We start from the raw sequence: 17698 nt of genomic DNA on the forward strand, positions 1-17698 counted from the left end.
ATACGCAAAGCGAAGTTAAACCCAACTCACTCACTCCTTGTAATATTCTAATTGGTTTCGAATGACCAGGAGTTTCTTGTAAGATATATACGAGATATTAAAGCTCCCTCGGAAATATATACCAGATTTCCATATCTTGTTTATTTCTGTTATAAATTGTGCCAGGCGATATTCGATTCAATGTTCTCGTGTATTCCTTAATGGGGGCGGTCGGGTAGCCTAGTGGTTAAAACGTTTGCTCGTCACGCCGAAGACCCGGGTTCGATTCCCTACAGGGTACAATGTGGGAAGCCCATTTATTGTGTCCCCAGCCATGATATTGCTGGACTATTGCTAAAAGCTCACTCACTATTCCTTAATGTTTAAAAACCTTAATATTAAGGAAAAATGTAACATTCATAAACAAATAGTTGAAAACTATTTTTGACGATATCATTACATGATGGAAATGATGTATGTGTTTTCACCCTGATATATCAGGGTGTTTGGATAAAGAGGAATGTTTTAAGGGTGTAAGACCCAGACCCTCATATTTCTTCTTGACAGTATTGCTCAGTGCGAGAAGTCTTCAGGTTTGGACTGGCCTTCTATGAACTTGGATGTGAAGAGAAGACGGTAAGTAATAATTTCCCAAATATTGTGGTAAATGATGATCTATTCCTAAAATCTGAACCATCATCACGCATAGCTCTGCATGTGAATATGTGAAACGTGAAGAGCAAAAAAAGGATTTCATTTTCTCTGTAAATCATAAAACGTCAACGCCAGAGAATGGTCAGTCTCAAATATCTGCCCTAACAATTCCACTGGGCATGTAAGACCAAATAGCAGTGACAGCAGGATTTTGGGAAAAGGGTATGCACCGGTAGCACCCAACAAAATAAGTGACTGTTTGTTGCCTGAAGTCACACAGAAAATACTCCTGTTACAACGGCGGCCTGTGAACAATGAAGTATTTAACAGACAATCTTGTGATGGACCAGACAGTGACTTGAAAGCGCATTTATTGATTTTATGTTTGCTGTTTACACGTGCAGAGATTCTGCTCCATATAAGTAAAGATAAATATTTCAGAAATATGTTGTTTAGCCACACAGTGGAGGTGTGTGGGGGCTGGGAGCAGTTTTAATGCTACGGGCAAAACATTTATTTGATGAAACTTGGGAACTTCAGTGAACCAGCAGATACTTCGACCCGTTTCAAGAAAATATCAAACCCAACGCTAGAGAATAACCAGTCTCGATTATACGCTGAAACCGATTTCATAGGGGACAAAAATAGTGAAATAGCGTCATGACAATTATATCAATAGGTCACTGAACAATCAGTCCAGGTGTTTGCGAAATTGGTACTAATAAGCATATCCTGCCCTATCAGAATTCTACATTACATTATCCCACGAACAAACCATAGATATCTTCTGTTCTTTGCTATTATGATACATATGTGGCCAATATCTTAAAAGATCACACACAATCTTTTTACCCTCTATATGTACATGTACCAGGAGTGTGTAGGCCACATGAAGACTTTGGGCGAAAGAGGGTTCCGCTGTTGTAATGAAGAGCGTTGTAACGCTAATGCCAACCCAGTGACTGGCAGAACAACACCAGCAATTACAACTCCTGCAACTACTGAAACATCAGCATCACCAACAAAGACGGCTTCTCTTCCACCAAGTAAATCAAATTGTAGCAATTTCAGTATTTTATTTGAAGAAGCATATGAGATAATTTCAATAGAATCAATGAAACAAATGTTACACAGAAAGTTTTCGAACTAAAATGTTTTCCACTATTTTGATAAAATCAATATAAATTATCACTTACATATGAAGCACGAATACAACCAAATGTATTCAGTGACAAAAAGAAGGACCAATTGGCAATTTATTTGTAAAATGTCGAGCATGTTGCCACACAGATTTGGACTACGTGGAACGAAATGCACCTGCAAAGTGCTGTATAAAACTGGTGACGTTATGAACACATTCTCTAAAAGCACAAAGAAAATATGCCACGTTTAAACGCTATACAGAGGGTATGGCGCAACAAAGAGTAGACTATTTTTAATAAGTTTCACAATATCATTGTCCCAATACTTATTCAACATGACCAGCTTCTTGTGCATTAATGCATGCCTGAACACGATGACGCAACCACGACGTCAAACATCGAATGACGCTGGGGGTAGTCCGCTGCCATTCCTCAATGAGGCATTGTTCTAGTTCCAACGACGTAATATACCAAACCCCCTCTTTGTGATCCGAGGACAAGTGACATACAAGTGTTTTCGTAAAATATGGATGAGTGAGTGAACATTCTATAATACCGCATTCAATGCTATTGATATCATGCAGGAGAAACTAGTGGTTGATGGCATGAGACCAGTCACATAGTCTGTCCACATGGCCCCTACATTTTTACCCTTTTTTTTATCATTACCTCATCGATGTATACTATGCAAATATATTGATATTTTCAGCAACCACACTCAGAAGGGGGAACATAAAATGTAAAAAGTGCGCGATCGTTGAACAGCCTTCCTTTTGCTCAAGCGAGACAGAGTGTGGACCAGACCAGGTATGTCTAGTTATTTCTTAATAGTTTTTATTTTGTATTAGTATTAGAAATGCTATATCCAGTTAACCATTCAAGTTTGAAATTTTAAAATAAAAATCATATATTTTTACTCGTTCGTGTACCGTCCATTTACTTTAGCAAGCACGCTCTGACCCCAAATTGTTTGAACAAAAGTCATTGTTTTGCTCAGAATCTAATGTGACAAGTTCCTAAAACTCTACATTGTCAGGTAAGCATAGTTCTACTGTGAAGAACACAGTTTGTAAAATCATTGTTACATTCTCATGTTTTGATATGAGTAAATGGTTTCTTTTGGCCAAAAGTTTCTTCTCACCTTAGAGACGAGGGGAGACATCTTCCTGAGAATAATATGCATATGGTGTGTCAAACAATTGGGGACGGAAATAATCGGAGTGATATATGACGCTTCTCTGAGGAACAAAATGCTAATTCAAATTCGAATTGTCAAAACTTCCTATCTTCACAGCCCAAATGTGATTTAATGGTTTCTGGTGTTCCATGCAGTTTAGTCTTAGTCTTAATCCAAAATGCAATTCATTAAACACAGTTATATCCTCTGCATGTCCAAACCGGGATCGAACGCCATTTCCGCCCATATTACATAAGGGGTTGGCCATGTGACACCTTTTGGAAACCATACCGTGTATTACTGATATATGGAAAGCTCTCGGAAATGTGCTTTAGGCAGTGTCGGTAAAATAAATCAAAACCACCAAATTAATGACTTCATAGCCATTTGAAGGTAAGAAAAAATATAAAGAATCGGTGATATTTAACTGTCTATTAGTAACCCCTTATACATTGTACCGATCTCAAAAACCTATACCAGTATGTTATCCGAGGAAAGAGCAGACCCTGGGTACTTTCAATACAGTCAAGGAAATGCCGGGGGGCAAATGGGACAAAAAGTAAAAGAAAAGTCCAGGGGAATAAAGAGTAGAGAAAAAGTCAACGTGCATACATTTAAACCTGCAGAAGAGTGCGCAGAACGTTTCCCCAAGTTCCAAATACATTTTTGAGACCCTCGGGGTATTACCCCTGTGACTGCTTACTAGAAACTGGTAATTTGACCTATTTCAAGGTATTCATCCGGGTACTTCCGATACGACCCAAATTCCGAGACCTTTTGTTGTAATCCTCGGCTGTCCCAAGGATACCATGCAATACGATATCGTGAAAAAACCTCACAACATAGTAGGGGATATTAGAAAATAACAGATGTTTGCAGAAATACAAAGAGGTATCGAGTGATGGTAATTGATGGATCAAGACGAAGACGGGCTAGGTGTAACACGACAATCAACAGAACATGCTGGGGGTGTGTTGTAAGGGAGGAAACAACCCAGAATGACGACAAAGGGCGTGCAGTAAAAGAGAACGTTTGATATGACTTGACTAATAATGGGTCATGCCCCACGATTAGTCAAACATTTGTTTATATGGTGTGGCAATCCATGTGATTGGCTGTTTGCGCTCGATGTCTTAAAGCCTGTTTCTGATTAATTGATCCCGGACTTCTTTGACTAACCTTTGTCGCCCTGTGTGGAGCCCATAATTAACATTGCAGAAACATATTCAACATTGAGTATATTGACTACCTCTCCCTGCGTTCTACCAATGAAACATGAATCATGCCAATAGCCCTTATGAGATTATCTTGTTGTAGACAACACATTCGCAATCTGATCCTAAATACTGCATTGCAGCGAGGAATACCTTTCACGGATGTGTCAAAATCAAGAATGATACCCGATCCACTACACGGAGCAAATGCATGTCCCATGTGCAACGTTACATTAGTGACTTAGTGATAATTACAAACCTTCTCTTTTCAGGGTCAGGCTTTATTTTTATTACATCGCAAATGCTAATAGACCCTCATATTTCTCCTTGACAGTATTGCTCAGTTCGAAAAGTCTTCAGATTTGGAATTACCTTCTTTGATCTTGGATGTGAAGAGAAAACGGTGAGTGATCACTTCTGAAATACGTCGTTTGAGGATATTTTCAGGAAATAACGAATGTGAATATGTGAAACGTGACTGAATATTTTATTTGCGCAAAAATGGGAACGTCATTCTGTCTGAAATGTCAAGAATTTACATCATTCCTTTATCATACGGACAGAACATTGATCTCTTCAGCTATTTACTATTTCTGATACATATGTGGCTAGCATATTTTAATAATCACACACACTGCAGTTACACCATGTGTGCATATTTACCAGGAGTGTTTAGGCCACATGACGACTTTGGGTGAAGCAGGGTTCCGCTGTTGTAATGAAGATCGCTGTAACGCTAACGTCAACCCCGTTACTGGCAGTACAGTACCATCAGTTACCACTCCTTCATCTCCTGACACATCAACGCCATCAGCAACCTCTTCTTATCTTCCCACTAGTAAGTCATGTTTGTCTATTGTCTCTTGTTAATTTGCATACTTGTAAACAAGGTGAGTGAAATCGCGTTCAAGATCATTGTACTTGCATTTCCGTGTGTGTGTGTGTGTGTGTGTGTGTGTGTGTGTGTGTGTGTGTGTGTGTGTGTGTGTGTGTGTGTGTGTGTGTGTGTGTGTGTGTGTGTGTGTGTGTGTGTGTGTGTGCTTGTACTATCCCAGACTAATGTCGGTTTTTAACCTTAGCCCACTGAGATAAATACCGCAGTTTAACATGGATAACCAACGCAAAAACAGCATATTGACTCCGAGTCCGACCAGTTTTTGTTTTATCAATTTTTTGGCCGAGCACTATGCAGGGTAACACAAGTGCCATCTTGTAACACCTTTGGCCGAGGCGGTCCTGTAATTACTTTCGTGTAACTGTAAATATGTTCATATATTAAACATTGTGTCTGTTCTACTCCTAATCGTCCAGTATATAATGGTAAGCGTTTGAATCTAAAATCAAAAGGAGAGACGTATTCATAGATAGGTCGATATTTATTACAAATTATCTATAATACATATCTGTCCGTCTACACATAGTTATATATGTGAATAACAAATCTTGTTTTCATTTTAAATACAAACGCGTCCAAATATTCTGCGCATAATGTATGATAATGTATGACAAAGACGCAGAATATGAACTAATAATATGCGTGTTAGTCATTCTGTACTTCTGCCAGAGAGGCATGTAAGACATGTTGCCATCATGTAAATATCGTATCCATCTTGAAACGATGCATGTGTGTTTCAGTGGCCCCTGACATATTGAACAGGAACCAGACTGTAAACGTCATCGCGGGAAAAACTGTTCTTCTGTTGTGTAATGTAACCGGCAACCCTGAGCCATCGGTCACATGGACATATGATAAACAGGTAGGGAGTCACTGAACGATCTCAACCTAGTTAACTTTTTTATAGTCTTGTGAACACAGTACAGATTGATACATACTAGTTTTAATAATAGTGGTTGGAATGATGGCGGGCATTTGCTTCATGTCGTAAAATAAGATGAAAGTGAGTGGGTTGATGGGTTTTGGTTTGGTGAGTGAGTGCGAGAGAATCCGTTTATGTTTGTAAAGTCACATGTACAATTGTTGTAAACATACCATTCCCTTTTGGACTGGATGTAGGGTCACTTGATGACCGTGACACTGCAAATGTGATGAAGTATATTTCTGAGCTGATATGAACAGAACATGGTTCTCAATTTAGGCGTGATTCAAAGATTGCTTGAAGTTATCTATTCCCAACTTCCACCTGGATACTGATGATACTGAAAGGGATATAACCACTGTGATATCACATGACCAATCCTGGCATAAGGTTCAACTCAAACTTGCGTAAATCATGCTCCCATTGGTGGTATTGTAATAATTGCGCAGCAGATACTTGCATTTATAGCATCTGTTGTGACACAACCGGCGTAATCGTCAAATTTTAAAGCGTTACATTTCTACCAACAGACCAGTCAAATTTCAAAGTACATATTTGATGAAGCTGTATTAATATATAATTGATTGTCATCATGTCACCAAAATATGGATTCTTTTTATATGGATAACTAATATGTTTAGGTTATATACAGCCAACCGATATGGAGCAGGAACATGTTTGTGGCGTTCTTTACGTATGTAAACAACTGAACAAGAAACAAAAGTTTGTCTTTGTATACTTGAAGGTGTATCTTATTGTCACACGTACATGTTCAGTTGAAAGCAAAATTAAAATTATATAAGTCATCCTATTTCACATCTCAACAGGGGAACCCAAATGCCCACCCGAAGGGATCAACGTTGGCGATATCGTCCGCAAACGAGAAAAACGAGGGAATATACAGATGTGTCGCTAACAACACTCTTGGATCCAAGGAGGGCATTGTCCATCTGCATGTTATAGGTGTCATAGGACATTTTTGTTTTGTTTCTAGTCATGTATATACTTAGTGCATCACATATGTACACATGTGGCAACTGCAATTAATATTGGTTCACACGTTGGTTAATTGTATTTTTTATTTATCTTATTTAACATGTTTAATGATCATATCTTAATAAAGTCTTTGAAAGGCATTAGAAGTTGGAATTACATGAATACGTGACACTTTTTATGGATGGCAACGTCTTCTATTCTTAGCTACTTATGACGCCTTCATCAGGTGTAGTGGGTTGACCTCAGTGAGTTATTCCAGTGACTTAATAATCATAAACTGCAAGAAATTTAAACATATCTATCGGAACAGATTACCCACTGTGCTTCCTATGTCGATGGGTATTTTATCTATGATGCATGTTAATATTGATTTGGTTAAATACGATTTCAATTTATGGTTCAAGTTATATGTTTCACAACAGAGCCAGTTACTGTGAAAGGGGAGCCTCCCATTGTCGTCATCAACCCTGGAATGAGGATTGTTAGGCTGAAATGCGTGGGAGAAGGGATTCCTCCACCTTCCGTTACCTTGAGTAAATATGGCGAAGACATCACCGCTGATAAGTCGTATGCACACCTTCGTCCTGCCGAGATACTGATCATGGGGATCACAGAGGCCAACGTGCTGAAGTATGATGGTGTCTATGTCTGTAATGCTACAAATGGGCACACGTCAGCTTCAGCCTATCAGATTGGTAAATAAATGCGATAAAACTCCTCGGCAGTTATTAGAAATCTCTGCCAAAAGCGGAGTTGATTGGACGATTGTTAAACAAGTGTTTCTTCCAGTCAATAAACTATTGTATCATATGCCATGTTTTCCTTCGAGCCAATTGAACTTTTCGATAACACAAAATATGAGCCACTTCAATAATTAAGTTTATCCAGCGCAATGAATATGTTTTTGTACACCAGCTTGAGAATTCGTCCCAAACGTACTAAATTACTTGTCATCACGGATTGTGATCAGATTTGATTACTTACTGACCGCCATTATGTAACCAGAATAGTGTTGACTGCGGCGTAAAATAACCAATCAACCGAATATGACTTAAGTTTAAATAATAATAACGTTGATGTTTCAGTTGCTGGCAATGTAACGAGGATGCTAGCAGAAAATGTTCCATTTAATAATATCAGCACCACGCCATTGAAAGCATTTCAGTACGTAAAAAACTGTGTGATTCCATCGCTCAGTTCATCTAGATTGTGTGTAGACATATCTCAACACACTAAACCTTTATGTTCCAATCCATTTATGCAGTACTACATTATGTGAAGTCCAAGAAGGGTGATTGGTCAGTAACATTTGTTCATGATTTGTTTAGGCATAACATGATGAGTGAGTTTAACTCTGCCTTGAAATGTATTTCAGTTTTGTTACGACGGGTCAGCTTGATATGGGAGGGAAGCCCGAAGTAACGCAGATCGTTGATGCCCACTAGCACGGTTATGGTGCTGACATACCCAGAAACAAAATCAGGGCGAATCGGGATTCGAACCCAAGACCATAGTTTTTTTGCACGCCTACTGGATGCAACCAATGGCCCTCAAACCTTGATTATTTGATAACTCCATATTGTTAAATGTGTATTTATTCTTGTGAAAAAAATATTATTTGTCGATTTCAGTGCCCTTTGTCCACCTGGAAGCACACAGCCGGATTCATCTCCCATCACCACTGAGTTTGATCTGGTAAAATGTTGATTTGACTCTTAATACGCAAAATCTCTTAACTCTGTAAGTTGTGGTAACTTGGGGAAGAAGTTTAGAATAACGTTCCACAACTTGACATGTGAGCGACAATCCCCGGGAACGCTACAGATGAAGACCATTTACCATTGTGATTCTGGGTGTCAAATCCAGAAGCTACCAATCATGAGTGCCTTTGTTGTAACACTGACGATCACGACTGGTAACGGTTTTGCCAATTTGTAGCTCGAACTCTAATATGACAACGAAGCAATAGAGTTCATGATCAGAGAATGTCTTCGAATTGATTTAATTAATTTAAAATATACATACATGATTCTTCAATAATGTCCGGAAAGGCAAAGTATGGACACAATCTTTATATGTGTCGAGCCAATATTACAATCTTTTCAAAAACTGTAATATTGCATAGACATAAACAAACATAACATTAACAGAGATGGAACAGGAATATTACACACGCACCAGCATACATGGAACTGATCTGCCCAACGTTTACCGGTTAATTATGGAATATTGTTCCACATTCATTTTGGATAAATCAATCATTTTAACACTTGAATTGTAAAAAAGTGCAATTTGTTTTTAATTTAAAGAACAAATTTGTTCTATCGTACATGTGCTATTTAAAAAATGACTCTCTTCTTATATGTTGGTATAGGGTGAGCCAGTATGTACTTCAGCAAGGAAAGTTGGTCTTATTGATACAGATGCTGGCTCGGTCACGTGGCTTATCAGGTATGCTGCTTTTTCTGTGCATTTTGTGTAGCATAAACATATTGATCATAATGTTGCTTGTTTGCCAACAACTATGATGATAACAAATAAAACACATATACAGTAGATTAGATTATGGAAGTTGAACAGCTTTCTACTAATCGAATTCTTATGTTTAGACCTAATGGCAAAGCACTGTTCTTAAATGGCTCCATGACGGGTAAGTCTCTACAATAAAATTTACAACGTCAAACGTGTTTCATAAACAAGTGATATAGAGAGGAATAACCTTAAAGTACAACATGATCAAAGACGAAATTATTATAAATCCTCCTGACCTGGTAATAAAAATATAAATAAGGAATTGTTAACTTTCCATATTACCATGTGATTCCATAGTGTGTAATTATATGAAACGTTAATTTCTGTTTGATTTTCAGTGGACCTTAAACAATTAAGTACCACTTCAATCCCTCTGACGTCAACAATCGCATCTTCCCTAGCGTCTTCAACAGCAACTTCTTCTCTACCCCTCAGTATGTCCTCATCATGCTTCTAAGTGTTCAGCTCTCCTGACATAAGTCAAGTGAGCATCTGATGGGGTGCGTTGTCGTGGTCTGAACGTATATCGGTCCTTCCATTGTTAACTTTTACATGTTCGATGTCACCTCCATCAAAGGCCTCTTTATGCGATTCGCTGTGCAGACACCTATGATTGTGTGTTCGAATCCGGGTTCGCCCCGATTATGTTTCCAGGTTTGTCAGCACCTCGTGGGTTTCACCGACGTGGTTAACGTCTGAAACCTGCATCACTTCGGGCTTTCCTCCCAATTTAAGCTGACACGCCGCGATATAACTGTAAAACTGCAAAAAAAGCGGCTTTAACCCAAACTCACTCACTCACTCTCATAGAATTCAGATCCGATTTAGAAAATTACCGCCAGAGCAGCAAACAAATGTCATGTTTGCCCCTTTCTCAGTCATTGCTGCATGTATCATGACGTTTTAAGTACTGTGACGATTTGGAACACTGAATATCAAAGACTCTCAAATAACCTCGTTTTTCGAGTTATAATGCGTTTCTCAATTTCTTATACCCTTGGGATAATTTCAGTATACGGTCCAATCAGTGTTTCTATTGTGCTCACATAGATCCGTCTTGATAAAACAAATGACCGCTATGAAAAACGTATTGTCATTTGTTTCTCCATTGTTTGCTGATTCCTCAGCATATTCTGCATTTGTCATTGTGAATTTTTTATGCAACGCATGTATTTTGTAGTATGCATGCCGTATACCGTGGTTCGCAGACGACCTTGGCGTTGACATACGTTGCCCTAATAATCGCGTCATTCATCTTGCATACGAGGAGAACATTTCTTGTGCATATTTTTTATTTTTTTATAGCAATCATATCGCTCATCCTATTCTGTATATTTAGTACTATGGCACTAACTGATGTGCCCTTGTGGATTCCTTGGTTGTCATTCTCCTTATGTTTCCTTGATGTCTGATTAAATATAGAATTCCAGACAAAATCAGAATTTCATAAGATATTAATGCAGCACAGGTACATTGAAAAGGTGCGCTGTTTACACAGCATCTGCGGTTCAGATTTCAGTATTACATTTGCAAAATACAATCATTACATTGATACAAACATCCTATAATCTAGAACTACTGTGCCAGTTGATTCATATCTACATCAGTAAGACGAGACAATGTGGCATAGAATGCAGGCATGATCTTTTCTTCTTTAGTTGCCCCTGATATATCAAACACAAACCAGACTGTGAACGCCATCCTTGGAGAAACGGTTCTTCTGTTCTGTAACGTGAGCGGAAACCCGACCCCATCCGTCACCTGGGAATATGATAAATCGGTAGGATCAAATACAAAATATATTCTGTGTCTGCCTAATCATTGGATGTGACTAATGGTGAATTTATGACACAATACAAATGCAGTGTCACTCGTAAACCCCGACAGTCAATCTTCATCCATACCCTTCTAAACATCAGCTTTGTCTTTGCATACACAATGAAGCAACATCCTTGAAAACACTACCTCGACTGAATGTATGGTATATTGCCGAATGGTATACCGTAATGAAATGCAGCCAATATCCTCCCTCTTAATTTACGATATGGCTGGAATACTGCCGATGTGACGTTAAATCTTAACTCACTCACTCACTCACCCTCTTAATTTATAAAGATGTATGCACGAGATATGAGAGGAAAATAACGTGCGTGAAAGAATGATATAATTTGAAATACTCGAAATACTTTCGCCAGAATAGTGAAGATATATATCCTTATGATTGACCTCTCATATGTATAAAACAGTGAACGTCATAATAATTCCCTTATCTACAGGTGAGCCCAAATGCCCATCCCAAGGAATCAACACTGGCGATATCGTCCATTGTGAAGCAAAACGAAGGAATATACAAATGCGTCGCAAACAACTCACAAGGGATAAAAGAGGCCATTGTCCATGTGCATGTCACAGGTGCCTGACTTACTATTTCTACATGGGGGTAAAAGCAATCAGGCCATCGGATGTCAATGTATGACACATGAATGCATGAATGCATGTGCTCTCGAAAAAGCAAACATATATAGCTTCATCAGTAACTCAATTCAATACTTATTGGAAGCATCAAACCACCCACAAAGACTATCATCTATTCAGCTGTATGATTCTTATAATGATGCTTGCTGAAAGGTGGGAAGTTCGCTTAATAAAAGTTGTTATGACATTGATTGTGACTGACAACTTATAGAAAATGGATTCAATAGTGATATTAATAAAGTCAGTTGATATATTGACGTCGATTGACGGTGGTTTTAATGTAATGTTTCAGAGCCAGTTTCTGTGAAAGGGGAGCCTCCCATTGTGGTCATTAGCCCTGGAATGAGGATTGCTAGGCTGAAATGCGTGGGAGAAGGGATTCCTCCACCTTCCGTTACCTTGAATAAATATGGCGAAGACATCAGCGCTGATAAGTCATATCTTCACTCGGGTCCTGCCGAGATACTGATCATGGGGATCACAGAGGCCAACTTGCTAAAGTATGATGGTGTCTATGTCTGTAACGCTACAAATGGGCACACCTCAGCTTCAGCCTATCAGATAGGTAAGAACTAATAGTTAAACCATTGTTTCTTCCCGAAAATAAACTATTGTACCAGATTAATATAAAGATTTAAAGCACCACCTCGTGTATTAACATGGACACTGAAAATGTTCATAAATGTAATTTGAGTATAAGATGCAGGTTAACGGCAACATGTAAATGTGATGATGTCGTTCTGACTGTTTTCTGTATGTTCAGTTGCGATCAATGTGACAACGCCAGTCGATGGACACGTACCATTCAACAACATCAGCACCACACCATTGAAAGCATTCCAGTAAGTGGGCAACAATGACACATTGATGCTGGACTCGTTCACGAAAGTGTCTGTATCTACTGGTCACACTACCCGAGAAAAGGTGTGGCAATTTGCTGTAGGGAATTGCATCGCGCCTAGATTTGCAGGTCTTTGGTTTGTATCCCAGATTCGTACTGATTATGAATCTTGGTTTGTCAGTTCCACACACTGCTCGAGGGTTTCACGAGTATGGAACACGTCTTGTAACTCGTAGTTTTTGGCTTTCCTAATGCATTTGCTGATCAAGTCTTCGGAATGCATATCCAGCACATTTGCCTCGAGCTCAAGGATGACACACATTCATTAAAACATATTATGTAACCGCCATGTTGCTACCCCATATATATTGAAGCTGTTTTTATCTCCTGTTCGTATTTTGATAATTAAACCAGGGTGATTATGCTGTCATTACACTGACGAAAACGTCTCATTGACCAAACTTTTAGCAAGATAACACAAACGGAGAACATTATATTTTCCAACCACATGCGTAGTGCTTGTCTTCCAAGCACACTGATGGCGTGATTTTGTCAAATAGGTAAGTTGAACCTATTTCTAAACGACCAATTAAGTGATATATAACTATAGAGATGCATCTTTACTTAGAGAAAACAATTTCGATTAGTTGACACGTTTGCCATTCATTAAACGATAAACGTTTTGGCGTGGAATATTATATGTACTGTGATTGTGCTGTGATCTGTGATTGGGCACTTACAAATGGTGTTTTATTTACGCCGCAATGTTTTCATTACTTGAACATAAGTTTCAGTTGACAATATTTTCTTGAATCTCAAGTACAACCTTATGTGTATACTATTTAAAACACTGACAATCATATTGTTCATGTGTCATTCAATTTGAATGATATACAGCATACAGGTGAAGAGTCAATTAGCATTTCCTTTTATCTGTTTCAGTGCAATGTGTCCACCAGGCCTCACGGGACCAGATGGATCTTCCATTACCCACGAGTTTAACCTCGTAAGATAAAACACTGTCAATGCCTGCATGACTCCTGATGGACATTCTGTAAGACAAACTATTCCCTGGCACAAAATCCCTACTGTATTATGTACCAACTAATTTGAAGTTTACTTCTTTTTGTGTGCTTCTTCTATTTCAATGGACACGATATGGCAACATTTATATATATTAAAGCCCCTTTCATAGCATACGCATCTGCCTTGTGATATATCCTACAATTTGTATTCACGCTGTAATTTTATAGAAAAATAATGATACCCATCGCAATGGTTGTATGAATAATAACATTTACTTTGTTTAACTTTTAGGATGAGGTTGTATGTACTTCAGCCAGGAAAGTGGGTATTATTGACACAAATCCAGGCCTTGTCACGTGGCTTATACGGTATGGAGGTCTTTGCTATATTTAATCTATCTCATGACCTAGTGTGCATCCCCAGATTAATATAATAAAATGTTGCTTTACATGTTTGAGCGGAAAATTAATCATGGTGCTTACTGTTTTGTTTTATTAATGTAATTGCTGTTTTTTTCTATCAACCGTTCAACTTCTATTCAAGAGTCGATTATATATATTTCATATTCGCTGTTTTCGACCAATTATTACGCTATACATAACAAATCCGTTTTACCACAACGTTTTCAATCAACGAATGATATCAAATGCTATGTTTAGGCCTGACGGCAAGGCGCAGTTTCTCAATGGATCTCTCAGTGGTAATGTTGAATGCTACTTTTATATGAAATTCAAATTAATATTAAAACACACATTAAATTTATTCTTTAGATCACTTTACGATTTACGATATCACGGTACACTATGAACAAAAACAAAATATTCTGAGTAACTGCTGAATGTTTATGAACATTATTAAATGGTAATTTCGAGTACTGACACAAAGTTTCATTTTTCCAGTGGACCTTGGGCAAGTTAACACGTCTGCGGCAATCACGACACCGTCCACATCTGTGAACTCAAGTGTGCAAGTTACATCAACACTGCCCACCATGCTGTCACAGTCTCTTTCTATGCAACCCTCCACCATGTCAAATATCCAGAGTATAGAATCTTTGATAACAGCTTTCAGCCATACGATGTCGATAATGGCCACGTCCGCCTCCTATGCTACACATGTCCCCTTGGCTTCCCTACTTGCCCCATCAAACAACGTGATCATGTCACACTCATCTGAGGCTGTAACGTCATCCTCACAAAGCCTGTTTCTGCCGCCATCACTGACAGCACCTGAATCATCATCACATACCATGCTAATGACATCCTTTCCATCTAGCCTTACATCACCATCCATGCCAAGTGGGGGTACTTATGCTTCCTCAAAGGACATGTCATCCTCTGAAGAGTTATCCTTCTCCTCATCCCAAACTGTGGCAATTACCTCTCTTCCTTCAAGTATAATATCATCAGAGGCCAGTGCAGGTGCTTCTACTTCCTCAAAAGGCGCGACATCTTGGATGACGTCGAGTTCACCATCACCTACTTTGGCAATGACCTCTCTTCAATCCAATATGATATCTTCATCACAGCCCAGTCCAGGTACTTATGCTTCCTCAAAGGCTGTGTCATCGATGTTGTCATCTGAAACTTTGCCATACCCATCATCAGACACTGTTGCAATGGTCTCTCTTCCTTCTAGTATTATATCATCAGAGGCCAGTGCAGGTACTACTGCTTCCTCAAAAGGAGCGTCATCAGGGATGATGTCGAGTTCTCTATCACCTACTTTGGCTTCATCAAAGGCAAGTGCAGGTACCTATGCTTCCTCAAGGGGTGTGTCGTCATCTGGAATGGAGTCGAATTCCCCATCACCTGGTTTAGAAATGACCTCCGTTCCTACCCGCATGATATCGTCACCAGAGACAAGTACAGGTGCATATGCTTCTTCAAGGGGCGTGTCATCATCAATGTCGTCATCTGAATCTTTGCCATACTCATCATCACAAACCGTGGCAATGACCTCTCTTCCATCCACCATGATATCTTCATCAGAGGCAAGTGCAGGTACTTATGCTTCCTCACGGGGTGTGTCATCATCTGGGATGGCATCCAGTTCATCGTCACTTGTTTTAGAAATGACCTACGTTCCTACCGGCATGATATCGTCATCAGAGGTAAGTACGGGTACTTATGCTTCCTCAAAGGGTGTGCCGTCATCTGTATTAGGGTCGAATTCCCCATCACCTACATTAGCAATGACCTCTCTACCTTCCACCATGATATCTCCATCAGAAGCAAGTGCAGGTTCTTATTCTTCCTCCGAGGGTGTGTCATCATCTGGAATGCGGTCGAATTCCCCATCACCTACATTAGCCATGACCTCCGTTCCTACCAGCATGATATCGTCATCAGAGGCAAGTGCGGGTACCTATGCTTCCTCAAGGGGAGTGTCGTCATCTGGGATGGCATCAAGTTCATCATCACCAGCATTAGAAATGACCTCCGTTCCTACTAGCATAATATCGTCACCAGAGGCAAGCGCAGGTACTAGTGTTTCCTCAAGGGGAGTGTCATCATCTGGGATGGCATCCAGTTCAACGTCACTTGTTTTAGAAATGACCTCCGTTCCTACCGGCATGATATCGTCATCAAAGGTAAGTGCGGGTACTTATGCTTCCTCAAAAGGTGTGTCGTCATCTGTAATGAGGTCGAATTCCCCATCACCTAATTTAGCCATGACCCCTCCTCCTTCCACCATTATATCTTCATCAGAGGCAAGTGCTGGTTCTTATTCTTCCTCAAGGGGAGTGTCGTCATCTGGGATGGCATCAAGTTCATCATCACCAGCATTAGAAATGACCTCCGTTCCTACTAGCATAATATCGTCACCAGAGGCAAGCGCAGGTACTAGTGCTTCCTCAAAGGGTGTGTCATCATCTGGGATGGCATCAAGTTCAACGTCACTTGTTTTAGAAATGACCTCCGTTCCTACCGGCATGATGTCGTCATCAGAGGTAAGTGCGGGTACCTATGCTTCCTCAAGGGGAGTGTTGTCATCTAGGATGGCACCAAGTTCAATATCACCTACATCAGCAATTACCTCTATTCCTTCCAGTATATATTTATCACAGGCAAGTGTAGTTACTTCTGCTTCCTCAAAGGGTGTGTCATCCTCTGGGATGGCATCAAGTTCATCATCACCAGCATTAGAAATGACCTCCGTTCCTACTAGCATAATATCGTCACCAGAGGCAAGTGCAGGTACTTATGCTTCCTCAAAGGGAGTGTCATCATCTGGAATGGGGTCGAATTCCCCATCAACTTTATTAGCAATGACCTCCGTTTCTAACAGCAGGATATCGTCACCAGAGGCAAGTGCAAGTACTTATGCCCCCTCGAGAGGAGAGTCAGCATCTGAATCCTTGCCCAGTTCATCAACCACCATCTCATTGTCTGTTCCTGCTTCTAGTGTGTCGTCAGCGGCCTATCTTTTTCCCTCACAAAGCTCAGTGAATCAAATGTTATCTTCACATCCAGCAGTATCTCCATCGGGATCAATCTCTTTTACATCTTTCCTCCCAACACCAACATCCAGCCGGGTGTCGCTCCCTGCTGCTGTCACTTCCAGCCTCCTATCAACGGCTATTACTAATTTACCCTCAGCATCCGCGTTGCTGTCAGACATAATCTCCCCTTCCTCCTCTCTGCTTTTGCCTGGTCGGTCTTCAGCCATACCAGGGACCTACAAACAAGAACCCCCAACGACTGAAGGAACAACGATCACTACAACAATACCAAGAGGTGAGTTGTCTAGAAGTGAATACATATATTCCATCACTCAATATGACACAATTGAATCATCACATTTAACGTAATACCTTTAGGACGATTATTATGGTGCTGACA

General features: G+C 39.7%; 1 protein-coding gene across 1 annotated transcript in view; it reads left to right on the forward strand.

The window, feature by feature from the left end:
• LOC124152590 (mucin-17-like) overlaps positions 1-17698 on the forward strand; it is a 40556-nt gene that overhangs the window by 13620 nt on the left and 9238 nt on the right. The window contains exons 10-30 of the mRNA XM_046525573.2: positions 547-615; positions 1508-1679; positions 2485-2582; positions 4501-4569; positions 4833-5004; positions 5802-5923; positions 6811-6946; positions 7402-7674; positions 8065-8143; positions 8611-8674; positions 9354-9430; positions 9589-9629; positions 9850-9945; positions 11170-11291; positions 11788-11923; positions 12279-12551; positions 12750-12828; positions 13770-13833; positions 14145-14221; positions 14513-14553; positions 14753-17593. Coding sequence (XP_046381529.2) covers positions 547-615; positions 1508-1679; positions 2485-2582; positions 4501-4569; positions 4833-5004; positions 5802-5923; positions 6811-6946; positions 7402-7674; positions 8065-8143; positions 8611-8674; positions 9354-9430; positions 9589-9629; positions 9850-9945; positions 11170-11291; positions 11788-11923; positions 12279-12551; positions 12750-12828; positions 13770-13833; positions 14145-14221; positions 14513-14553; positions 14753-17593 — 5101 coding nt within the window. The remainder of the gene's footprint in view (positions 1-546; positions 616-1507; positions 1680-2484; positions 2583-4500; positions 4570-4832; positions 5005-5801; positions 5924-6810; positions 6947-7401; positions 7675-8064; positions 8144-8610; positions 8675-9353; positions 9431-9588; positions 9630-9849; positions 9946-11169; positions 11292-11787; positions 11924-12278; positions 12552-12749; positions 12829-13769; positions 13834-14144; positions 14222-14512; positions 14554-14752; positions 17594-17698) is intronic.

The sequence above is a fragment of the Haliotis rufescens genome, unplaced genomic scaffold (assembly GCF_023055435.1).
Source record: "Haliotis rufescens isolate VD_foot unplaced genomic scaffold, xgHalRufe1.0.p SCAF_14, whole genome shotgun sequence".
Classification (NCBI taxonomy): Eukaryota; Metazoa; Mollusca; class Gastropoda; order Lepetellida; family Haliotidae; genus Haliotis; species Haliotis rufescens.